This window comes from Acomys minous (assembly GCF_964271855.1).
Source record: "Acomys minous genome assembly, chromosome: 1".
Lineage (NCBI taxonomy): Eukaryota > Metazoa > Chordata > Mammalia > Rodentia > Muridae > Acomys > Acomys minous.
This window is the reverse complement of record NC_140483.1, coordinates 39,736,697-39,763,152: the sequence shown is the minus strand read 5'-3', so window position 1 is coordinate 39,763,152 and position 26,456 is coordinate 39,736,697. Positions and strand designations below refer to the sequence as shown.

Genomic DNA, 26,456 nt, shown 5'->3' with positions numbered 1-26,456 from the left:
CAAAGGTTCTTAACAACTCTCAACCATCTTGAATTAAGCAAAAGTTTCTTTCAGTCACTATGGTTAAATATAACACAAATTAAGTATAATTAAAAGGCAGAACCAGTTTACATACCAAAATGGAAGTTTATTATTTAAATAAAACAGAAAAATGTAGCACATATGTGGCTTTAAAATAACACCCCCCCTTTTTTTTCGGGGGGGGGAGACAAGGTTTCTCTGTGCAGCCTTGGCTGTCCTAGACTCGCTTTGTAAATAAAGCAGGCTGGCCTTGAACTCAGAGAGATCCGCCTGCCTCTGCCTCCCTGAGGCATGCCCAGCTAACAAACTTGACTTCTAATGTCAAGTTAATTTTGAAATGTGAAAAATGCCTCTTTATGCTATGAAAACTGGGAACACAGGAATACAGAAGGAATCAACATTTTCTAAGACTGTATGGCTAAACTGAAGAATTCAAAATAAGTGAAGTTACTTACTACTGTTTTTCATCCACCACTGCTTCTTGGAAGACTCTAGGTCGGAGTCTTAGCCAGTCCATGGAGACCTTGACTGCAGGAAGGGGATAGGCATGGTAGGACTCCTGAGAATCATTCTGGAGAGGACATTTGCACAGGATGCCAAGAAAAGACACTTGGGGTGTGGGGTAGAGAAAAAAGATTCAGAATGTGTAAGGCATTTGAAACAGTACACAGTTCAAGATATTACAATGATCATCCTGCTGTATTAAACATTCATGTATTTTAAGATTCTTACTAACTAGGTATTTTCAGCTGGGCATACTAGCCCATGGGTATAATCCTAGTGCCTGAGAGGCTGAAACAGGAGGACCATGAAGTTCAAGGTCAGCCTGGGAATAGATAGTAAGACTATCAGAAAACAGAAAGACAGAGAGAATACACTTTCTTTTCTGTGTTAAAATGTTATATAAAGGAGATGACTGGCATAAGCAGACAAAACGACAGAACTTGATGTTTAAGCCTCCTGATTCAATACCAAGGAATATAGGAGTCATTTTACATTATCATTGCCGTTTGGCTACATTTACAAAACTACCTCATTATGTAGATTGCACCTTTCAAAGTTAAATGATTTAATACTCACTAAAGAGAGCCAGTAATTGTGTCCAACATAGCTGTTCATCTTGGCTGTAACTATGCTGCTCTGTTTCATTGCTGAAGTCTCGAAGATGATGAAGTTGAAACAGGTTAATGACAGTGACATGAACTAACTGCTGAGAGTTGAAAGCTTTTTGAAACAGCAGCCTCTGTAATGGGAGACAAAAATACTGCATATATTATCAAGAACAGTATTCACTTACTACACAAGAATTACAAATCATCTGTGTTTAGAGTAACAGAGTATTGTAATAGCATTACTAGATCAGTAAATTTTTTTTTTTTTGAGACAGGGTTTTTCTGTGTAGCCTTGGCTGTCCTTGAACTCTACCTGCCTCTGCTTCCCAGAGTGCTGGGATTATAGGTGTGCACCACTGTGCCCAGCAAACTGTCCCATTCTTAATTCTAATATTTTATATGGGTCTCATGTCTGCAAAGAAAACTCTTTGCTCTAAAAGGATCAATTCAGGCACTACTCAATAATTAAGTTCTTGAGCTAACATTTTTGCTCTAAGAAACTGTCCATATATTAAAGATTTATCTACTTTTATTTTTTTTTTAATGAATATAGGTGTTTTGTCTGAGTGTATGTCTGTGTGTCATAAGCATGCCTGGTACCTGAAGAGGCTAAAAGATGTTGTTTGATTCTGTGGAATTGGAGTTACAGATAAGTACAAGCTCCCAGGTGGGTGCCAGGGATGGAATCTGGTCTTTCTGGAAGAACAGCCAGCATTTTTAACTGCTGAGCAATCTCTCCAGCCCCAGAAACAATATACATGTTTAATATGACATGAGAAGATAGTATTTGGGGTATACATATATTCAGACATTTTAATCCATTAGAGGTTGCCTTGTAAGAGACATAAATATTGAATAAAATATTTAAAAAGGACAAATGACACTCTGCGAAGCAGAGGCATGTGGTTCTCTGTGAGTTCAAGGCCACCCTGGTCTATAAAGCAATTCCAGGACAGTCAAGGGTACAAGGAGAAATCCCATCTTGAAAACCCAAAGATGATAAATGACTGAAAGCAGATATATATAGTGAAAAGATTCCAAACAAAAAAAAATTTAGGTATTCTCTTGAATCCTTTATACATGAAGCATGACTTAAGATTTGTCTTAAATCTGGGCATGGTGGAGCACGCTTTTAATCCCAGCACTTGAGAAGCAGAGGCAGGTGGATCGCTGTGAGTTCGAGGCCAACCTGGTCTACAAAGCGAGTCTAGGACAGCCAAGGCTACACAGAGAAACCCTGTCTCGAAAAACCAAAACCAAACACAACCAACCAAAAGATACGTCTTGGTCTCAATGTGGTGATGATTCTGCTTTAACATCTGTGATGGGATGGGATTATTCCCACACTGAGTAATTTTCAAACCTAAGTTCTTAACAAAGTTGGCAGCTACTGGGATGGATACTTTTAGTTATAGCCAGTCTTCCTCTATCCCTCCCCAGGAAACAGTCTAGCTGACAGCAAAACCAAGTGTCATTAGTTTTCTGGTAAGAATTGATAATACATCAGATGTAGTTAGGTCTGCCACAATTGTCATGATTGCGGCAATTTTGAGGTCAGTAAGGGCTATAGAGTGAGACCTATCTAAGAAAACCACAAAATCCTCAAAAAACAAACCAAAAACAGAACTAACGATCCAGAAAAGATCGCTCTTGCAGTTCCAAACCAGTGACTGGAGCTCCTGCCACATCACACCTATCAATCACCCTTACTGTATTTGAAGAAGAATCTGAAATAGCCACAGTTAGTTATATAAGCAAAGTCGTCTTTGCTTTTATAGTTACATTATTATTTGAGAAAAATTCTGATGTTGCTGATAACAACTCAACCTCCATGTCATTTGCCATTCCACTGTATATAGAATGTTAACCCCTTTTCCAAAGACAAACATTTCTTTACTTAAAATTCTCTAATATCTGACAGAATTTTCCAATAAAATTTCTCCTTCAATTTATACACCTAGCCTTCTGAATAAGATAACTATTCCCACTGATTATACTTTAATCTAACAACTCTATTCAGGTTTCGATATTCTTTTCTAGGCTAAGTAGCTGAGGGCACTCCAGTGATGGTCCTCCTCTTATATTCAACCTACAAATACCATGACTAAGTTTCAACAGGCCACTGGGAAGAAAGAAATAGGCAAAGACCAGAAGAGATTATTTTGCAGCCAACTATTTCTATTGTAAATATGATACAATCTTATAACCAATCAACTCAAACAGTTATGTGTAATTATTTTACATTGATTATACTTAGCTAATTTATGCTTTCTTTTTTATTTATTAACTTATTAATTTATTCATATTACATCTCAATTGTTATTCCATCCCTTGTTTCCTCCTATTCCTCCTTCCCTCCCTCCCACTTCCCCCTTTCCCCCTCCCCTATGTCTGTGATTGAGGGAGACCTCCTCCCCCTATATATGCTCTTAAGAGTATCGAGTCTCTTCTTGGTAACTTGCTATCCTTCCTCTGAGTGCCGCCAGCCTCCCCATCCAGGGGACGTGGTCAGAAAAAGGGCACCAGAGTTCGTGTGAGAGTCAGATCTCACTCTCCACTCAACGGTGGAGAATATCATGTTCGTTGGCTAGGTCTTGGTAGGGGTTTGAAGTTTACAGCCTATACTCTCCTTGGCTGGTGCCTTAGTTTGAGGAGGACCCCAGGACCCAGATCCGCCTGTCATAAAGTTCTTCTTGTAGGTTTCCAGGACCCTGTGGATCCTATTATCTCCCCATTCTTCCATGCTACTCTCACCTAAAGTCTCAATAGGATGTCCTCTCCTCTGACCCACTTTCCTGGTAAGTAAAGTTTTTCATGGGACTTATCCCTTGGACTAGTGTCTTGATATAAGTGAGTATATACCGTTTGTCTCGTTTTGCTTCTTGGGTGAACTCACTCATTATGATCATGTCTAGATCAATCCATTTGTCCACAAATTTCTGGAATTCCTTGTTTTTAATAGCTGAGTAGTATTCCATAGTGTAAATGTACCACAGTTTCTTAGTCCATTCTTCTACAGAGGGACACTTAGGCTGTTTCCATGTTCTGGCTATTATGTATAAAGCCGCTATGAACATGGTTGAACATATGTCCCTGTTATGTGGTAGGGCATTTTCTGGGTATATTCCAAGGAGTGGGATAGCTGGGTCTTGGGGAAGCCCTATTCTCGTTTTTCTGAGAAGGCGCCAGACAGCTTTCCAAAGTGGTTATACTAGTTTGCATTCCCACCAACAATGAAGGAGTGTTCCTCTCTCTCCACATCCTCGCCAACATGTGGTGTCACTTGAGTTTTTGATCTTAGCCATTCTGATGGGTGTAAGATGGAATCTCAGTGTTGTTTTGATTTGCATTTCTCTGATGACTAACGAGGACAAGCATTTCTTTAAGTGTTTCTCAGCTATTTGATATTGTCTAAGTTTGTGTGGTTGTTTTAGACAGTCTATCACTATGTAGCTCTGGCTGGCTTGGAACTCCAAACTCTCAGAGCTCTATCTGCCTCTGCCTCCCAACTCTGGGATAAAAGCATGTGCTACCCAGCCTACCCAAGTATTTCAACTCTTAAAACATAAGACTGCACAACATTAATAGACAACTCGATAAGTTTACAAAGGAGCAACCAAGATATAGGTAGCTCACTGTTGACTCCAGGAACCTAAACACTGATACTCAATAGTCACATGTTCAGTAATATATTCAAGAGTCTTAAATACATTTAAAATAAAGTGTTGTCTATTTTAACTTTTCCCACACCTTTTGCATTACACATTTAAACTGTCTTGTTTCTTAATATTTTTCTACTTCAACCTGTTTTGCCAACCTTGCAGGGTGTGTGTGTGTGGTGTGTGTGTGGGGTCAATGAGAAGGTTGCTTCAACATGTTAGGATACCATAGCTCAGATAACACGAGGGAAGCTGGATGCAAAGATTTCGAATATTCCAGATTAACTCCCACCCACCCCAACCAGGGTTTCTCTGTGTGGCCTTGGCTGTCCTGGACTTGCTTTGTAGACCAGGCTGGCCTCAAACTCAAAGTGATTCCCCCTGCCTCTGCTTCCTGAGTGCTCGGATTAAAGGCGTGCCCCACCACACCCGGCTCCAGATTAATTTTTATTCTGAGTTCACAATTAAGTAGTAACATAGGAACTAGGAGTCTGGTCCTGTGGGTGCAGCTCAGTAGGAAAGCACTTCTATTGCTTGTGTAAGGACCTGGGTTCCATCCCGAACCCCACAAAAAGACAAAAACTTTTGAGTTAATTTTCTCCAAATTTTAAGCCTTCTGACTTAGAGAAGACAAGCATTTTTCATTTTAACTCCAACCTTAAACTGTTCTTCCAACTTCTCTCGAAGAGGGCTCAACTTTTCCAAACTCTTGCTCAGGTATACATGACCATGGAACTTAATAAAGGCCTTGATGAAGTCAGAAACACTCCACTTGGTTTTCAACTCATCCCGGCTGAAATGAAAGAAAAACTTGAATGAATCTTTATCAGCAAAATTAGCAAAAGCCCTAAAACTATTTGTCTTGAAAGTTCCTTGAGCACCCAATAGACAAGAAAAGGGTTCTGTCTAAGGCTAACAGAGCCACAACTTAGATGAGTCAGCAATCAGCTGCAATAAATCACATATTGAGTCAAATTCAGTGCCTGCACACAAACCAATTATGTTTATCTATAGTTTTAAAGATAAAAGATGAATAGATCACTGCCACAATTTCCTGGACAGCAAAATTTGATAGAGTAAGGCTCCAGGTTACCCAAATTATTCTTGGAAAAAAGTCAGCCCTACCTACCTTTCCAGTGCTTTAGAAAGTGCTTTCTGTAGATTAGTGGAGGCGGCTGGGAAAGGGAATTTCACAGCAATGCTTCTGCAGTAGTAGAAAATTGTGGTCAGGTGGTCTCCTTTGGAAGAAGCTAAGATAGCCAACTGATTGTAAGGCTGACCTAAAGGAGAAAGTTAAGATTCTAAAGACACCAAGAACCAATCTTGCTATCAAAATACGAGTGCTCAGTTAAAAATGCAAGGTTTGTGTAAGGCAAATCCCATGACTATCAGTTACAGATGGACATAATGTGAAATTATACACATTAGTGATGGCACATGCCATCATGCGCAGGTTAAGAAGTCACAAAAATGTTGAGTAGCACACACTTGTAACTCTAGCACTTGGGAGGCTCAGCCATATTGGGCTACAGAACTAACTGGTCTTAAAAAAAAAAAAAAAGATCAAGTCAATAAGCACTCACAGTTTCAGAAAGGGTTAGCTAGAAAATCTCCTTGGCTTTGTAAGTGCTGAGGACTCATTACAAGCACTCAGCTCTGCTACTGAGGTGTGAAGGCTGACAGAGGCAATATGAAATGGACAGTGTCCGGATCATTACTCTACTTGAAACATTTTCTAGAATCCAAAGAAATTTCAACATGGCTTAGCAGAATGATTTGTAACAGTAAGTATCCGCTGTTAAGCTCTTTAAGTCAAGAATGCCTACTGTGGGGCCATCAAAAGTACTATCTTTTAGGTGACTTGTAGACATACAGTTAGTTACTGTGTAATTTAAGTGCTGATTTCTACACCCCCTATATCTGGTTGCAAGCCTTGTTCTGAGACTCTTCCTGTCTCAATGTTGTATAAACTCTGCTCCTCAATTGTCCCCTGATATGCCAATAAGGCAACTTATAGTCAAACACTGAGCAGGGGGAGAGAATAGAGCTGAGCTTCTTGCCAGTCAGGAGAGGAGTTAGAGAAGATAGCAGGGATTCAGCCATGGGAGACCAGGAGATAGAGCCACAACAAGGAAAGCACAAGTATCTCTGGGATGTATGCTGGAGGAAACCAAATTAGCTAGCGGGTTAAGAACAGATAACAGCTCAGTTCTTGTGCTGTGACGCTTGTTTAAATAATATAATAGAGTCTCAATTATTGTTGTGTTAGCTGGGTTAAGAGAGAAACTGAGAAATAACTTTAATAGTGACTGATAAATTTTCTAATAAGAAATGGTTATCCTGAAAGATTATTACTCTACAGGCCACCTGAGAATGCTAGAGCTGCCTAGTGTGCCAGTCCATCTATAATCCCAACACTCAGGGAGGCAGAGACAGACAGAGATCTCTGTGAGTTCGAGGTCAGCCTGGTCTACAAAGCGAGTCAAGGATAGCAAAGGCTACACAGAGAAACCTAAATCTGAGAAAAAAAAAAAAAAAAAAAAAGAATGCAGAGTTGTAGAAACACTATTAGAACACACTGATTAATTCCATTTATGTGGCTTACAAACAAAGTCATTTTCTTCAAAGAAAAATTCAGCTTAAGTATATGGAATATAAAGTTAAAAGGACACCATGAAACTCAATGTTGCTGAAATTCAACATCTACTGCTTTAATACACTTAAAAAGTAGAACATATTTGCTATAGTGCTATAAAGAACAAAGAACATGGTCAACCTTAAGGTGGCAGACTGACTCACCATTGGAGGGGACAAGCTGAGCTGCATGCCTATAGTAGGACTCTGCCTGGCTGGTCTGGTTTCTGTATCGAGCTGAGAAGGAAAAAAACAAAAACAAAAAACCTCAGTTTAAAACTATATAGATATACACAAAACCATCAAAAGGGCATGTCCAAAACAGCTAAACAGTAATAATAAACAGCTAAACAGTATAATAAAAAGTGTAACAAAGACATTATAATTACTTTAAAGACCATTAAAGACAGAAAATTTTAAAACAAATTAACTATAGGATTATGTGTGAAGTGTCCCTCCAGCCTTCTTTACTTGGGACATTCAGCATGTAACCAATTGTAAAGCTTACCTAGCCCCCATTTGCAGGTCCTCCAGTGTCATGCATCACCAGCTCCCACTATGGACTATGCTGGTGACCTGGAGCCGGCCCACAAGAAGGGGTGACTTATATGGCACTTAAAAACAAAACAAAACAAAAACCACTATACAATATGATCGGAAATTTAAGTATTTCTTTAATATTTTATAAAGTGATTTTTGAAAAATGCCTGGCATCCACTCTGATATTTAGTGTGTGCAAAGAAGACATCAAAGCAAAACCAACCTAAACACACTGTCACTGCAGCTTCTTGCAGAGCTCACTGAAACTGACGTGACCGCTCAAAGTGTCACTCATTTATGGCACTAAGAAATCTAAAATCTACTAATTAAAACACACTTATGTTCCTCATTCCTTGTTATTTCAGGACAAAACATAATCCTATAGTTAATTTGTTTTATAACCTTTTTAGGTCACCTTAAAAGGAACGAACAGAAAAATAAGTTATATAATAACCCCAGGTAAAATATATGTAATGGAAATGCAAATTTAACCTTTGAAAGGAAGCAGCATATAAAACAAGCTCTCAGAGCACCAGTAGGAAGAAATAATAGACAATATAGTTCTAAAAGAGGTAATTTATACATTTTAGTCTATTCCAAAAGAATACAAATTTCTAATTTAGAAAATATAGCATTACTTTGATAATTTACATTTGACTACTATTTTTTTTTTTTTTTTGAGACAGGGTTTCTCTTTGTAACAGCCCTGGCTGTCCTGGACTCTTTTGTAGACCAGGCTGGCTTCGAACTCAGAGATCCAACTGCCTCTGCCTCCCGAGTGGTGGGATTAAAGGTGTGTACCACAACACCCAGCTTACATTTTTAGAGTTACTATTTGCCTATACCTGGATCAAATCTGAAGAGAACTTAAATTTTAATGAGAATTTTTAAAATTCTACCAATCTCAAAATGTGGAAAAATGTATACCTTAAAGTGAATTTTATATAACCTAAACCAAACATGCGTACTTGAAGTTTCTTCCTATGACTACTCAAAAAAAAAAAAAAAAAAAAGGATGAATGTGTCATTAATTCCTTTCCAAAGGCTCACCAATGTCTCCAAGGTGGACGAGGCAGTGCTGGCAAATATAGGAACAGGAGCTAGACTGTGGCTTCACTATGGCGCTGGTGTGCGTCTGTTTATTGCTAATAATTCCCAACTGGGAAGACTTCACACGGCATGGCAAATCTACATTAAACACGGTACACAGCTCCTGTAATAACTGAAGAAAAAAACATAAGCAAAACTTAGTACGTCTAACAGTAAAGTTTAGACACAAGATTAAGTAACACATACTACTGAGACTCCAGTAAGAACTTTATGTAATCTTTGATAGGTCTACTCTCATTATCAAAACATTTTTAAACATTAAAAGAAAAAAAAAATCAGCAAGCCCATAAAAAACTCCATGAAATTATCCACTTCTCTTAAAAACAAAAACCATAAAGATCAACAAATACTGGTTGTTTACAACTGTTTCTAAAATGTAAGACAAGACTTTTTTTTTCTTAAGTTCTAGAAGATTCGCTCTTTATTCTGAAGGTATGAGAGGACTCTGCTCTAGTCAGAGTTGCCTTCTCAGCCTGTGTATGTCTATTACCCCATTCTGCTCTGTCTCCTGTCTGTTACACCCTACTCCAATTCTTTAACCATTCATGCATGTTCCCTCTGGTCTAACCAGATGAAGGTTTCCTATAGAAAAGAAACGAGAACAGACTACAAAACCATTCTTTTTTAAAAAATATTTTTTATTAATTTATTAATATTACATCTCAATTGTCATCCAATCCCTTCTTTCCTCCCATTCCTCCCTCCCTCCCTCTCTCCCATTTTCCCCTTACTCCCCTCCCCTATGACTGTGACTGAGGGGGACTTCCTCCCCCTGTATATGCTCATAGGGTATCAAGTCTCTTCTTTGTAGCCTGCTATCCTTCCTCTGAGTGCCACCAGGCCTCCCCATACAGGGGATGTGGTCAAATATGGGACACCAGAGTTGGTGTGAAAGTCAAACCCCACTCTCCACCCATCTGTGAAGAATGTCCTGTCTATTGGTTAGATCTGGTAGGGGTTCAAAGTTTACTGCATGTATTGTCCTTGGCTGGTGCCATAGTTTGACCCCTGGGCCCAGATCCAACCGTCATAATGTTCTTCTTGTAGGTTTCTAGGACCATCTGGATCCTTCTATTTCCCCATTCTCCCATGCTTCTCTCACCTAAAGTCTCAATAGGATGTCCTCCCCTCTGTCTCACTTTCCTGGTAAGTGAAGACTTTCATGGGACAGGCCCCTTGGGCTAAGTGTCCAGATATAAGTGAGTATATACCATTTGTCTCTTTCTGCTTCTGGGTTAACTCACTCATTATGATCATTTCTAGTTCAATCCATTTGTCCACAAATTTCAGAAATTCTTTGTTTTTAATAGCTGAGCGGTATTTCATAGTGTAAATGTACCACAGTTTCTTTATTCATTCTTCTACTGAGGGACACTTAGGCTGTTTCCATATTCTGGCTATTATGAACAAGGCTGCTATGAACATGGTTGAGCAAATGTTGAGCAAATGTTCTTGTTGTGTGCTTGTTGTGTGCTGGAGCATCTTCTGGGTATATTGAGGAAGCCTTATTTCCAGTTTTCTGAGATAGCACCAGATAGATTTCCAAAGTGGCTGTACTAGTTTGCATTCCCACCAGCAATGAAAGAATATTCCTCTCTCTCTCCACACCTTTGCCAGCATGTGGTGTCGCCTGAATTTTTGATCTTAGCTATTCTGATGGAATCTCAGAGTTGTTTTGATTTGCATTTCTCTGATGACTAAGGAGGTTGAGCATTTCTTTAAGTGTTTCTCAGCTATTCAATATTCCTCTGTTGAGAATTCTCTGTTTAGTTCTGGGCCCCATTTCTCAATTGGGTTATTTGGTTTGGTGGTGTTTAATTTCTTGAGTTCTTTATATATTTTAGATATTAGACCTTTGTTAGATGTAGGGTTGGTAAAGATCTTTTCCCAGTCTGTAAGCTGTCGCTTTGTTCTGTTGACAGTGTCTCCTGCCTTACAGAAGCTTCTCAGCCTCATGAGGTCCCATTTATTAATTGTTGACCTCAAGGCCTGGGCTGTTGGTAAAACCAAACATTCTTTCTTGACCCCAGAGTCTTTCCAACAATCTTCTAATGCCTTTCTCTTCTTAAACGACTCCTCCAGAGGAGTCCATCTTTTCCTCATCTGCTTTCTCAAAACCTACTCATTCTTTACCCCCATTACCATCAGATTTCCATTCAACTCTCTTCTACCCCCTACTCACCACTGGCTTACTAAAGCATCAATCAGACAATTTGCTATATAGTAGCTAGCCAAACACAATGACTACTCCCCCCCCCCCCATTATCTTATTGGATCTCCTGCTGCATTTAAATGTGTAGATCTTAGGGCTAAGGAGCTCTTCAGTGTTTTTCCAACCATGCTTTCACTTTCCTTCATTCAAAGCCTCCCTCCCTGTCTTGTCAAGCATTTGAAATTTGCTTCCTCTCTTTTTCTTCACATGTTTTCCTCATTTAATCTCTGCATACAATTACATTCATCCAAATGGCTGTCTTCTATCAGGTGCATGGTAAACAAGTCAGTCACCACTACACATCTAGTTCTTGGCATCCTGCTCACCAAGGGAAAACTGTACAGTCTCCCTTTTCAACCAAGAGTGAAGAACTGACTATGAAACAGATTATCACTGTTACGCTACATAGAAAATTGATAGCTTTCTTTTCACATTTTCATAGAGTAAGGACTATTACTATGCTGACTAGTTTTATGTCAACTTGATGCAAGCTATGCAGGTCACTTGGGAAGAGGAAACCTCAATCCAGAAAATGCACCACAGGCTTGAAGGGCCCAGCCCATTGTAGATGGATCCAGTCCTGGGCAGTGGTCTTGGTGATATTTAAGAAAGCAGGCTCAGTAAACCTCGAGGAGCAAGCCAGCAAGCAACACTCTTCCAATCAGCTCCTGCCTCAGATTCCTGCCTTGAGTTTTTGCCCTGACTTCCCTGGATGATGGACCTCAAAATGCAAATTGAAACAAACCTTCTACTCAAGCTGCTTTTGTTCATAGTGTTTTATCATAGAAACAGAAACTTAACTAAGACAATTACTATATTCTTTAGTAGGAAATAATAAAAACATCTTACATGAAATGTTACATGCTTTCTTTTGGTAGTGCATGGAGCACAAAGTTTTAGGTGAGTAACAAGGTCAAAACTGTTTATCAAGAAAATTGACTATGGTAATAAATGTTAAGCTTTTAGAATGTGCAACAATCAGATATCTATCACTCTAACATATGTTTTTGTTTAAGACGGAGTCTTTTTACAGAGTCCTAGCTGTCCTGGAAGTCACTAAGGTTGGCCTTAAATGTACAGAGATACACCTGCTTCTGCCTCCTAAGTGATAAGATTAAAAATGTATGCCACCTAAAATATGTTCTAAGTTTTTAAAAAGGAAGAAATATGGTGTACATTAAGTTTTCCAATGACTTCTATGAACGCCAAATCTGGTTTTTCATGTTTTAAAAACCTTATCTGACTGGGAGGTGGCTGATGTATACCTTTAATCCCAGCATTTGGGAGGCAGAGGGGCAGACCAGCCTGGTCTACAAAGCAATTCCAGGACAGCCAAGGCCACATTGAGAAAAACAAACAAGAAGCGACTACCAACAATAAAAATCCAAAACCAAAACCAAACAAACAAACAAAACAAAACAAACCACACACAACAAAAAAACTCATCTGACTTAACACCACTAATGGGGCATATCACTTACCTTCTGCCCTCACTGATTTTTTTTTTTCTTGTCTTCTAATTTGGCTGTTCCCCTTAATTTCTCTAATTGTAATAGTGAATGCACTTTCTGTTCTCATCTGACTCTCACCCTAATCTTTCCACTGGGCTCTAAACTTAATTACCTATTTAGCATAGCCCTTAAATGTAAGAAGCATTATCATCTCACAGATTTAACTTGGACACATTTGCTTTTTCCCAGTTCAACCATTCAACTTGTAGCTATTGTAGTCTCTAATCCATCAGAGAGGGAGTCCTACTGACCCCACTTCAGAATGTCCATTCTTTCCTTTACTATAATAGCACCCTATCTAGTTCCTTTCTAACTACAATAGCCAGAGTTTACTTTTTACTTTTTGGGGGGAGGGGCTGGATTGGAGGGCAGCACACTGAGACAGGATATTGCTGTGTAACCCTGACTATCCTGAATCTCTGCAATCTAGGTTGGTCTTGAGCTTGATCCTGCAGTGACCCTGTGTGTTCCTACACAGGCATGAATCACTCCCACCTGGCTCACTACTTCCCTTCATAGTCTAATACTGTGCCTTAAAAACAACTTTGAGGGTGGTTAGGCTATAGAGCAGTGGCATAGCACTGACTTAGCAAATGTAAAAGTCCTATTATGTAATAAAACAAAAACAAAAACAAAACAAAACTGCACAGCAAAAAAGCATTAGGCCTTTTGATAGTTATCTATAAAATGAACAAGCCTTTATTAGCTGCTTTACTTTCATTTAATCTTTAAATTGTATTATTGTATACGTATATGGGTGCTTTGCCTGCATGTATGTCCATGTACCACTGGATTCCCTGGAACAGAGTTACAGACGGTTGTGAGCTGCCATGTGGGTTCTGGGAATGAACCCAGATTCTCTGGAAGAGCAGCCCAGTGCTCTTAACCACTGAGTTCTCTCCCCTACTCCTGCTTTAACTGTTAATTATTTTGTGTGTGTGCGCGCCCACATTAAGTGCCACTACACACTTGTGTAGATGAAAGGGCATGTTCTGAGAGTAAACTGTCTCCTTCCACTACACAATGGAGGTGATTAGACATTTTTATCCTCTGAACCATCTTGCTGGCCCAATGTATGCTTTATTTATTTCACTTTTCAATATTTATTCAGCTGACCATCACTTCCCTTCCCAGAAGCAACTAAAAGTTGGCATACATTTGAAAATACTTTTTGAGAATGAAATGATATTTGATGTTTTTCAGTCAAGACCTGTGATGGTTTCTCTATGTAGCCCTGGCTATCCTGGACTCGCTTTGTACACCAGGCTGGCCTAGAACTCACAGAGATCTGTCTGCCTCTGCCTCCCGAGTGCTGGGATTAAAGTCATGTGCCACCATCACCTCCCTCTCTCTGTTTCCTTCATTCTTGTAGATAGAGTCTTCCTGTGTAGCCCTGGCTGGCCTGGAACTTGTTATGTACACCAGGTCGGCCTCACATTCAGACATCTGCCTGCTTCTGCCTCTGCATAGTAGGATTAAAGGTACATGATACCATTCCCTAAGATAAGTAACTTCTACAAGATGGCAGTAATTTAGTATCTTTCAGTACAGTCTTCTTTTTCTTCATTCAAGTAAGTGGTTAAACCAAAATAAAGCCAGTATATAGGTGAGGGCAAGCAACATAGGGAGAACTGGTCAAGTACAGATTCTTTTAAAATCTTTTCACTACAATGGCCACTGAGATGGCTCAGTGGGTAAAGGTGATTGCAACAAAGGCTGAGTTTGATCCCCAGAGCCCATGTGGTAGAATGAACTAACTCCCACAAATCATCCTGACTTCCACCCATGGAACATGGCACTCTTGGCACCCCTCCAATGAATAAAATCAGTTAAAAAAATTTAAAATTATTCATTTAATTACAAATAAAGTAGCAATTTAAAATAGAACATGTAGGTATGTATGTATGCGTGCGCGCGCACGCGCACACACACACACACGGAAATCCAAAGAGGGCATCAGATTCTATAATGCTGGAATTACAGACAGTTGAGAGCTGCTATGTGAGTGACAGCTCTGGTCCTCTCAACTAGACCTCTCAAGTAGGGGGCTGGAGAGATGGCTCAGCAGTTAGGAGCACTGACTGCTCTTCCAGGTCCTGAGTTCAATTCCCAGCAACCACATGATGGGTAACAACCATCTATAATGTGATTGCATGTCCTCTTCTGGCATGCATGTGTACATGCAAACAGAGCACTGTATACATAATAATAAATAAATAAATCTTAAAAAAAAAATGTTTTCAACTGCTAAGCCATCTCTCCAACCTGAAATAGCAATTTTCCAAAGGAATTAAAAATTCCATAAACATTTATTTATAAATTACATCATGATGTGACTAAGGAAAAGGAACTATGCAAAGATAATATAGCTTAGTTTTCAAACTGAATTTAAAAAGTCATTTTCTTAGGTGGTTTAAAATTATTTCATGATCTACTGTGCAAATAAATAATGCTATGAAAACTCACTTGACATTACAACTTTTAACATTTCATCCGGGACAACGTATCTACTGCTTTCAGAATGGCTATTCTTGGTTTGATCACATAACTGCTTTTATTCACCGAGTTAAACCTCCACCTGAAGCATGGATCTCTCTTTCCCCCCCGCCCCCCCGCCCCGCCCCACAGCACTGGAGTTTGAACCCAAGACCTCATACTATATTCCCAAACTTAAATCTTTTATTTTAAAAAGGTATGATGAATATTTTCAGACATCTATATTATGTGAGATTGTATGTGATCAACTTTCACATGTCTCATATGGTAGTTTATAAAGTACTTACATGTACAAAAGGTGTGTACAAAGAGCAGGGTACCACTAAACCTACACGAATTCATATACAAAGCAGAACTCACCTGAGTATAGAAGCCGCTAGCTGCCTCTAGGAACAGAGAAAGGTTCGCCTGGACTTCACTCCGATTTGGGTTTGCTCGATTCTTTGCTTGGCCTTGTAGTGTTGTTATCTGATTCTTAAAGGCATGATTCCAGCTGAAAACAAAATGTAATTCTATTTGGTACAGTAGTGACTTACTGGGTAGACACTGGTCCCCCTGAGAACAAGAAAGAACTGTCTGTTATATTATACCACACCAAACAGTAAACCAGCATTAAAGTTACTTATTTAAATAACTTTATGCTTTTCTTTGAACAAGACCAGACGTGCATTAGAATGCAACTGACTTTGGTGGACACTTACTAAATGTTGCACTAAGCACACTGGGGCTTCAGCTATGAACCTTTAGAGCTATTACAGTAAGACCTATTAAGAATCCCAGTATAAAAATCAGAACCACAGTGGCAAGATCAAAGTAAAATAAGCTATTAGCAATGTTAACACACTTGGCCAAAAATAATTATACCCTACTCAAGTGACACACTGCCGGGCGCTTTGTACATACTAAGTAAGGTCTGTCGTTTACTTTCCCCAAGCTAATTATCTACAACATTCATTTCCATTCTTGTTTAATGATTTCATCTGATAGGTTAAGGCTTAATACTTTCTTTACAGTATGAAACAGAAACCATACTTCAAATTTGGTTATTTAAAGAAATATATGCTGAAATATATTGTACTAAAATGGCATTAGTAATTGTATTATCAGCTTAAATTCAATTTTGGTGAAATATAGTACCAAATGTCAACATCAAAATTTGAGGTTCTATAGTCTTAGTTTTAAAAGTAGTTTAGGACACCTGTCAATACTTCCTCATTATTGGTGATGCTTTCTCACCATGGACTCAAATATTACAAACCTGAGTTCTGATTTGTTAGCTAAACTACTAGATTTTCTAAAAATACAGGGCATACAAAGGACAGAAGAAAAGGACAAGCCAACTTCATCACAACTTGGACTATTAGGCTTTACTAGACAGAAATGGTTTTTGTTTTTGAAGACAGGGTTTCTGTGTAGCCTTGGCTGCCCTCGATTCGCTTTGTAGGCTGGTCTGGAACTTAACAGAGATCCACCTGCCTCTATCTCCCCCAGTGCTAGGATTACAGGCACGCGCCACTCTCTGTGCCCCAGCTGACAGAATGTTCTTAACTGATGTTAAGTTCCCATTCAGCGAACTGTCCCTGTTTCAATTTATAAGGCAAGATCTTCTACAAAAGGTCATTAATTACTCACTGGAGAATCTGGTTATCTGCTATTTCATCCTTCATAGAAAGAACAAGTGGAATAGTCAAAACACAAGATTTTCTTTAGTTTTCTAGTGAGTGGGAAATATAGCCATCTAAATGAACTTTTATTACAATGCAAATAAACTTTCCTATTGAAGAAACAGGGTGACACTGATCATCTTTTTTTGGGCATTGGGCTAAGACCAAACACAAAATCCCACTGATCAAAGGAAATTTAAGTATAAGATAATACAGATAAGATTATCATTACAGATAAGCTCTTAGAATTTGACACATCACACATGTTTAGATTTATTTATTCCCACATGCAGTAAGAGCTGCCTCTGGTAAAATTCAGATTACTCCTCTTACCTTCAAAGACTAAACCTGAAAAAATACTAATAGTTAAATGCTCTGTCTTTGAAAGAGCTTACGCTAGGGAAGGCTGAGAAACAATCAACCAACCATAATGTTTTAAAATTTTGACGAGATTCCTGATTGCACAGGGGCGTCCTCAGTGACAATACTTACAGATCCTGTTCCACTTTCTTGTCTAAAGCATATTCCAGATCAGTAACTAGCATTTTCTGGTATAAGTCCTGCAGAGCTTGCCTGGACGTCCAGACTTCAGCTGGACCCAGCTTAGAATCTGCATAAGAGAAAAACACTATCTTAAGTTAGGTCAGTTAATCCATGAGCCACACCAACAATTGCTTCTTTCTCCATCCACCAAAGCAAGTCTGCTCTCAGCACATTCCATCCACAGCTATACAAGTTTTATGTCACTATATTTCAAATGACTTTTACCTTCTGCTTTTCAGCTAATGACTAAATCTGATTAAAAATGTTTTTGTTTGCCTTTTAGCTCTTTTTTAAACCGTGTGTGCGTGTGCATGAAGGATGAGTGTGGATGTCTGAACTGGATGAGTAGAGCAGAGGAGGGCATCACTCTCCACCTGCTCCTTTGAGACAAGGTCTCTCACTGAGTCTACAGTTTCAGGTTTGTCAGTGATAAAGTCCCAGTGCTCTTCCTGTCCCTACCTTCCCCGCCCCTTGGGGTAGGTATGCCCAGGATGATTTGACAGGGTTGCTAGAACCTCAGCTATACCCCCATGTTCATGTAGCAGGAACTCCTGGGTATTAACCATTCCCACAGCCTCTGTGTTTCAGCTTTAAAATACATTATGAAATCAAAATGGCCACTGAAAAATAATTCACCCTTTGCTTCTGGTTTGGCTTTCTGTCTGTTCATGTCACAGCGAGCCATATATCTCATAGTAAGCCATTACATTTCAAGTAATTGATTTACATAAAATTATTTACCCCCATAATTATATCTCTATCCAAATCATGTTTCCTTTTTATTTTGAATTACTCCTACAAAGATCCTCACAAAATTTTTCTATCAGATCACCATCCAGCAGATGCCTGGATTATTCCTACTCATTATGCCACCCTAATGAAATAGAGAGAATTATTTTCATGAATGGGACATGGCCATCCAAGGCATTTCTGTAATCAAGCCATACTATAGCTGTTTAATGTGAAGACAGACAGAAGTCTGAGATTAAATTGCTCAAAATGTCTGATGAGTAACTGTATATAGGACAGAATTAGAAAGTCAGGTTCTAAATGTGTATTTATGAACTGGAGCCACATTTTCCTCCAAAGTCCTGTAGGGTAAACAGTTCAAATGCTGATAGTAAGCTGACTCAGTAGAACTACTTAGTGAACTTTGCAATCATCAATTTCTGATGTCCAGTTAGGCAATTTAACTTCATTTAGCAGTTTGCTGCTACACAATGCCACAATTTCAATTCCTGTTTAGGTAAGCCACCACAATCCTATTCAGCAAAGAAAATGCCCTGGATATTTGAATTAATACAGAGGTTTGCTGGCTAGTAAGATTTGGGTCTTAGAAAGTGTTTTTTTGTTCATTTGTTTGGAGACATGATCTCACTGTGTAGCTGAGGCTAGCTTAGAACTCTCTATGAGATCATACTGCTCTTGAGCTTGTGTTATTCCCACCTTTCACTTCCCATGTGCTAAGATTACAGGTGTGTGCTGCTACACTGGGCTTTAGGGACTATAAATGACATTCAATTAAGTAAATATAAATACTTCGAAAAAAGTATATACATGGTATATGAAACTTGCTCCACAGATAATACTTTCAGTGTCAGTTCAAGAGTATAATTCTGACACTGGTTATCACCTAATATGGATGATGACCACAAATGCATTAATAGGAAAAGCAGCAGTGACTACACTGTAAGCCTTCTTCCTCTTTTTGTTTTGTTCCTTATGATACAATAATCAGGTTCCTCATAAACCCCAGCCTGTAGCTGTCAGAGCTGAGGAAACACCACCTCCCCAGTACTTAGTATATGCCCTCTTCAACTGTAAATCTTGGCCAGAATTCTGGTTATCAAGCCAACAGTAGCTGAATCCTTTGAGGGTTAACCATAAAACTAAATTCCTCCCAAATTAGAATACTACCTAGTATCACGTATCTGACAGGTTAGGCTAACTCATGCTGTTATGATGGGCATGCTAAGCACTAGCTTTGAATTATCTGTTCACTTCAGCGGCTAAGTCCAAAAACTCTTCCCAAAGGGCTTTAGCTATTACTCAGCAGAAAAGATGTATAAGAAAAAGGTAGCTCACTAAATTTCATACTTTCAGTTTAGTTTCTTTAAAAACATTCTTCCTTAAGGTTTATTTACTACTCAGGTTTGAGTCACTATAAATGGAAAAAACATTTTCCTACAAAAATATTAATCAAATGCCACAGTTTTATAGTTACATGGAATGTGAATTATTTTATATCTTAAATTATTAATTAAAAAGTTTATAAAAATTAAATGATTATATACATTAATAGCAACTCAAATGTGGCATATACATTAAACTCCTGAGAAGTACTTGGCAACCATAGAGTGCTTGTTACTACATCTTAAGTGAGAAAATAAATTTTCTTCCATTAACTTAATAGAATAAACGAAGTTGTTAAAAAAAAAAAAAAAAAAGACAGCCAATACCTGTCATTTCAGCCTTCAGGACTTCTGCCTGCCTGGATAAGAAAAAGAACAATAGTTAAAAACAAACCAAGTCAAATTAACATAAACACTAAAGCACCAAGTTAATGTATTACAATAAGGCTATATGGCAGGGAAATTTATGCTCTCCTTTAACATCTAGTGTAGCATGAGTCTTGACAAATTGATGTCATACTTAAAAATTATTTCACAGATTAAACTGGTGACTTCCATAAAGAGTTGTTTCTTGTTCTCCAATCCGATTGTAAAGACAAGCTTCTCCCCTCCCACGTGCCTTGAAGACTAGTTTGTTTTCACTTTACTGGCTACCATAAGCATTTCAAATGTTCACTCTTGTCAAGCTGCTCATTCTTGTCCCATTTACCCCTGGCAAATGACTGTCTCAGAGCCCTGCTCTAGAAGAACTATTCCTGTGCCTGGGCATTTACTGCACTTACACATCACTCTCCTTAGGAAGTCAAAGTTCATTTCAATGGACCATTCTTTCTAGCATTTCATTGAGTCATGATTATTCTTTCTTCTTTTTGACAATCTTAAAAAGCTCCCTTGCTATTGGACCTTTCCACCTCTTTGGCATTCAAACATACTCAAGTTTTCCACACTTTATTTTTTTTTTTAACCTATCTTTTCCCTCTCTGACGTTCAGGAAGTGTCTGTTTTTGGAGAGGCCCTACACTGACCTCACAGTCTATACCCTGAACGCCGTGCTTCATTCTGAACTCCATACTTCATTCTCTTAGGAGTGTTTTGTTCTTTTTTATCTATCTTGGCAGATTTATCATGGCTTTCCAGCTGTGGAGGACAAAACCCCCAGAAGTCCTTCAAGCCAACCTTCTCCCAAAGCCCTAATATTTACCAATTCCAGAGAAATGCTGTCCTTCAAATACTTACTGAACTTTCACTGCATTCAGTTTTTAGCCACCTTCCCATGTTACACCCATCCCTCATTTGAACTACTGCAAAATATGTATTTGAATGAATGCTTGATTTTACAAACCATCCATCTGAACTTAAACATTTAGTGATTTTCCACTACAAAATCTTTAGTGACAAATTCTGTTGTCTCTAAACTATGAACTTTCATCCCGCTCTTATGCTTAATCTAGTGGTCTGCCATCAGCTAAGAACACCACCACCACCACCCCTTTATGGGCCAATAACTACTTATGCCTTGTGTCTTAGTCAGAGCACCAAAATTCCTTGGGAAACCCATCTGAGGCAAGGAAACTTTAACGCTCCCATGGTCACTTTTTAATAAGTAGGCATCACAGCTTTAAGAACAAATATAATTAGAGTCCCTCTTTGACTAGCATAATGTTTAGCAGGAACTCTAAAGCACGCTCTCCCCCAGGGTTCTGGTATTCTCTTACACAGAAGAATGATTATAGTTAACAATACATGCTGACTATCTAATCTTAACAGCTAGAGAAGTCGATTTTTGAATGTTATCCCCACCAAGAAGTGATAAATACATAGGGTGAAGAATATGTCAAACAGCCTGAGCTTGGATCATTAGCAAATGAATACATGCAACTCAACATCATACTGTACCCTCTGCGTGTGTGGTTGTGTGTCAACTAACAAAAAAATTTTAAGGTTGTTACAACTTGAGATTTCCATTTCAAAGACCTAAATTGACACAAAAGCTAGAAGAATATTAAAGTACTAAATGTTTTACAGACAGCACTCTTTCCATAATTAAGTATTTTACAGCAACTATAAATTTTTAAATTTTATTTTTATTTCATGTGTATGGGTGTTTGGCCTGTGCCCTGGTTTTTGTCAACTTGACACAAGCTAGAGTCATTTGAGAAGGAACCTCAACTAAGAAAATGCCTTCAACAGATTGGTCTGTGGAAAAGCCTGCAAGGACATTTTCTTGACTGATTAATAATGTGGGAGGGCCCAGCTCAACAGGGGAGGTGCTACCCCTAGGCAAGTGATCCTGAGTTGTGTAAGAAAGTAAGAGGGTAAGCAAGCAAGCCAATAAGCAGTTCCTGCCCTGATTTCCTTTTAGGATGGACTGGAAGTCTAAGTGAAATAAACCTTTCCTCCCCAAGTTGCTTTTGGTCATGGTGTTTATCACAGCAACAGAAACCCTACCTAAGGCAATGTAAGTCTGTGGACCATTTCTGTGCATAGAGCCAGCAAAGAACAGAAGAGAGTGTTACAGGTTGTAGGTAGAAATGGAGCCAATGCCCTCTGAAGAGAAGCCACTGTTCTTACCACTCCAGCCCCTACTGACTGTAAATTTAACTTCAGTAAAATATAAAATGAGTGTTGGGATTACAGGTACAGGCATTGTGCCACGGTGCCCTGCTTGCTTTTTTTTTTTTTTTTTTTTTTAATATATTAAGCTTTGAAAAGAATCCGGTACAAAAGGACTGTCAAATCAAATGAACAGAGCCGGGTATGGGGGCATACTTCTTTAATCCTGGCACTTGGGAGTCAGAGGCAGGTATATTGCCGTGAGTTTGAGGACAGTCTGGTTTACAAAGTCAGTACAGGTCAGCCAAGGCTCCACACAGAAACCCTGTCATGAAAATCAAACAAAACAAACAAAAAAACCTGCTTTAAAAAAAAAAAATCAAAAGAACAACACTAAGATAGCTGTGCTTAGTACCAGTGTGTCATATAGTAAATCTCAACATTCATATAGTCCAGCTTCACTGGTCACTTTAGGTTTTAACTTTCACCATTTAGAAAATCTTTTTTTAAAGATTTATTTATTTATTTTATGTATATGAATGTTCTACTTTCATGCACAGTAGAAGTGGGCATCAGATCACATTATAGATGGTTGTGAGTCACCATGTGGTTGCTGGGAATTGAACTCAGGACCTCTGGAAGAACAGACAGTGCTCTTAACTGGTAAGCCATCTCTCCAGGCCTATTTAGAAAATCTTTACGAGACCACTGTCATATGATATTGAAATCCAAAAATCACAAAACTACCAATGTTTCTTAAGTTTTCTTTCTAAAGGAAAACAAGCACAAAAACCAAACTATACTCCCAAAATTCTTGATAAAGAGCTTCAGCAAATTAATAATTATAGTTTATAGCCAATGCTCATATAAAAATAAACATCCTTAAAAAGTAGGGTCTCATTGTATGGCCTTGGCTGGCCTGAAATTTGCTGTAGAACATGCAAGACACATCTGCCTCTACAGTTCCACCCACCGGGATGAGACAAGCCTTAATGTCCTCTCCCAGGAGAAAATGTAAGCAATGGCAAGGTTTTTGGTTCTTAGTCAAAGGAATGAATAGTCCAAGAATCCAAAAAGTAAATGACCATACTCTTAATAATAAAACAAATACAGCTATAAAATATAAAAATTTCAGAGTATATACATTATCTTTGGACTTTTGTTTTATTATGTTACATATTACCAGGTGGTCTTCAACTTTGAAGACCATCCTGCCGTACTCTCCCCAAGCGCTGGGACTACAGGTGTTACCATCACACCTAGTAGAGCTTTTAGTTATTCATTAAGAGAAATACACTATGCCTGTTAAGCAATATAAGAAAAAAGTGAAGTTAAAGGGCTTGGATCAATAATAATAAATACATTAACGCTACATATTGAAACAATTCACATGGAGAAAACAGACTCAAGATCTATAAATATATTTAATGCATCTCAAGCACTAGCATCTTCAAGAACTAGCATCACATTATAATATCATTGCCAGATACTGTTCTAAGGGCCTAGAGACAGTTTAACTGTCTCCATCTTATACTTTAAGGAAACATAAGCATGAAGAGATAAGTAGCAAGGTCATGCTCACAGTTGGTAGTAGCACTTGAACTCAGCAACGTGGCTTCAGAATATAGCTCTTATCACTGCAGCTAAGCTCTGCATGTAAGAAAGTAAAACTCAACATAACAGTAACAACCCGTGGAACAGGAACACATTAACAATTCTTTTTCTACCTGAACTTCAGACCCACGTTTGCTGTTTAATAAAATAAAACCATTCTTAAGCACACAGCTATTAAAATAAAACATACGTGCTAGAGAAATGGCTCAGAGGTTAAGAGCACTAACTCTTCATCCTGAGGTCCTGAGTTCAGTTCCCAGCAACCACATGGTGGCTCACAATCATCTATAATGTGATCTGATGCCTTCTTCTGACCTGCAGGTGTATATATAGGCAGAGTACTGTGTATGTAATAATAAATAAATCTTTAAAAAAACAAACAAACATACAAATGCTAAACTCTTTCAATGTGGGAGAAGTGACTAGAGTCAAGATAGGTTTTTAATTTGTTACTCTGTTCACTTGTTCAACATAAGTTCTCAGGAACAATTTGGGATATTTACAATATTACTTATTATAGTCATAAACATAAGAACCAAATTGTAATTATAAAAAATAGCAGGCCAAATGCTGTCAAGTGAGTATGTACTTATGAACACACAGAAACATAAATATATAGCTCTTTAGATAGCAAGTTTTTCTCATAATTAACTTGCTTTTGCCCAGTGTATAAAATCTCTGCACACTCCAATGCTGCATACCAGCCGTTTCAACCTGTGAGTAGTGACCTCTTTGTGTGTGTGGGGCGGGGGGGATGGGGGGAGAGCAGGGGGAGGGGAGGTGCAGCATAACCCTTTCACCTTTTACAGGAGTTGCATATCAGATTCTGCATATCAGATATTTACATTACCATTCATAACAGTAGCAAAATCATAGTTATAAAGTAGCAACACAGTAGTTTCTTGGTTGGAGGTTATCAGAACATGAGGAACTGTATTAAAGGGTTGCAACATCAGGAAGGGTGAGAGCCACTGCTCTATGCCAGACATTCTCTCCATGACCTATATTCTTTGAGTGTGTATATATAGTTTGTTAAGGACCACTCTGATCTGAGAATTTCAAGGATGAGAGCAAAAGACAAAGCTAAGTAAAGCAAAGATAAAATGCAAAGCCAAAAGCTACAGCTGAAGCTGGAGAACCAAGGAAGGCAGCAGATTGTAAGAAGACTTCATCATGATGTGTTCGGTAGTTCAAATTCAGTCCTATCACAGGAAATCACTGCTAAAAGTAAGAGTGTGCTGGGCGGTGGTGGCACACGCCTTCAGTCCCAGTGCTCGGGAGGCAGAGGCAGGTGGATCTCTGTGAGTTCGAGGCCAGCCTGGTCTACAAAGTGAGTCCAGGACAGCCAAGGCTACACGGAGAAACCCTGTCTCAAAAAACCAAACAAAAAACCCCAAAACACTGTAAGAGCACTGTTGTCTTACCTTGCATCTGTGGGCACCTCATATACACAGGGCACACACATACTTGGAATAATAATACCAGATGCATGAAGCATGGACTGAAGGGCATAATTGGAAGTGAATTAAATGATAATACTCATTTAATACTGTTAAGTAAAAAAAAAAAAAAAACTCCTTTCTTTTCTTTTTATCCCCCCCCCAAAAAAAAACAGAGTTTCTCTGTGTAGCCTTGGCTGTCCTGGACTCCGTTTTCTAAGAATTCTCCAAAGTTAAAACTAGGAAAGAGGGAGGGAGGAACAAAGCAGAGCAAAGAGTCTAAAATCACTTCAAGTAGGTAGCCAGGACAGTAGGTAGTATAGGCAGGGATTTGGAGGTGACAGTTGTTATGAGGAATAAACAAAACAAAGCATGTAAGTGACCTCTCAAAGGACAATCTGTGACCAAACTACTTGCTAACTGTATTCTAATCAGGTGTCCCTTCCCTTACAGTTTCACAAGATCTCTTATGAAAAAGCACAATTTATTAAATGCAACACTTCAAAGTGGCAGTCAAAACCCCTATTTCTTTACCTCCACATAATGCTGTAGGACAAACAGAGACGCTATTTAGATGCCATAAGACTATGTTCTCATATAAGCAGAAAATAAAACCAGTATTTTTAGTATGAATAAAAAAAATAACGTTGGTCGGCCAGGGGTGGCGCATGCTTTTAATGCCAGCACGCGGGAGGCAGAGGCAGGCGGATCGCTGTGATTTCCAGGCCAGCCTGGTCTACAAAGTGAGTCCAGGACAGCCAAAGCTACAGAGAGAAACCCTGTCTTGAAAATCAAAAACAACAAACAAACAAACAAAATAATGGTGGTGACAGACACAGAGAAATTACAAAAGAACTGGGTCAAAATGCTACATTTCTGTCATTTCTCTCTAAACATATTATGATTATAACTGATTATTTCAAAATACCATTTAAAATCGAGACCCGGTAACATAGGAAGCAAATAATAAGTGACTGAAATGCCATGCTGACAACAGAGTCCAGATCCATTGGTTAAAAATTAATAGCCTATGGGCTGAAGAGATGGAGCCATGGTTAAGAGCACTATCTGCTCTTCCAGAAGTCCTGAGTTCAATTCCCGGCAACCATACGGTGGCTCATAACCATCTATAATGAGATCTAGTGCCCCCTTCTGGTGTGCAGGCATACATGTAGGCAGAACACTGAATATGTAATAAAGTCTTTTAAAAATTACT

The 26,456-nt window shown here is 38.7% G+C and overlaps 1 protein-coding gene across 9 annotated transcripts in view; it reads right to left on the bottom strand.

Annotated features, from left to right (window-relative positions):
* SMG7 (SMG7 nonsense mediated mRNA decay factor) overlaps positions 1-26,456 on the bottom strand; it is a 71,188-nt gene that overhangs the window by 21,600 nt on the left and 23,132 nt on the right. For 8 of the 9 annotated variants that reach the window (XM_084788187.1, XM_084788188.1, XM_084788191.1 and 5 more), the window contains 9 exons: positions 19,962-19,993; positions 17,452-17,569; positions 15,656-15,788; positions 9,017-9,188; positions 7,592-7,663; positions 5,922-6,072; positions 5,450-5,585; positions 1,102-1,264; positions 477-630 (listed from right to left, as the gene is read on the bottom strand). In XM_084788187.1, coding sequence (XP_084644313.1) covers positions 477-630; positions 1,102-1,264; positions 5,450-5,585; positions 5,922-6,072; positions 7,592-7,663; positions 9,017-9,188; positions 15,656-15,788; positions 17,452-17,569; positions 19,962-19,993 — 1,131 coding nt within the window. The remainder of the gene's footprint in view (positions 1-476; positions 631-1,101; positions 1,265-5,449; positions 5,586-5,921; positions 6,073-7,591; positions 7,664-9,016; positions 9,189-15,655; positions 15,789-17,451; positions 17,570-19,961; positions 19,994-26,456) is intronic. The other variant, XM_084788189.1, reaches the window with a different exon arrangement.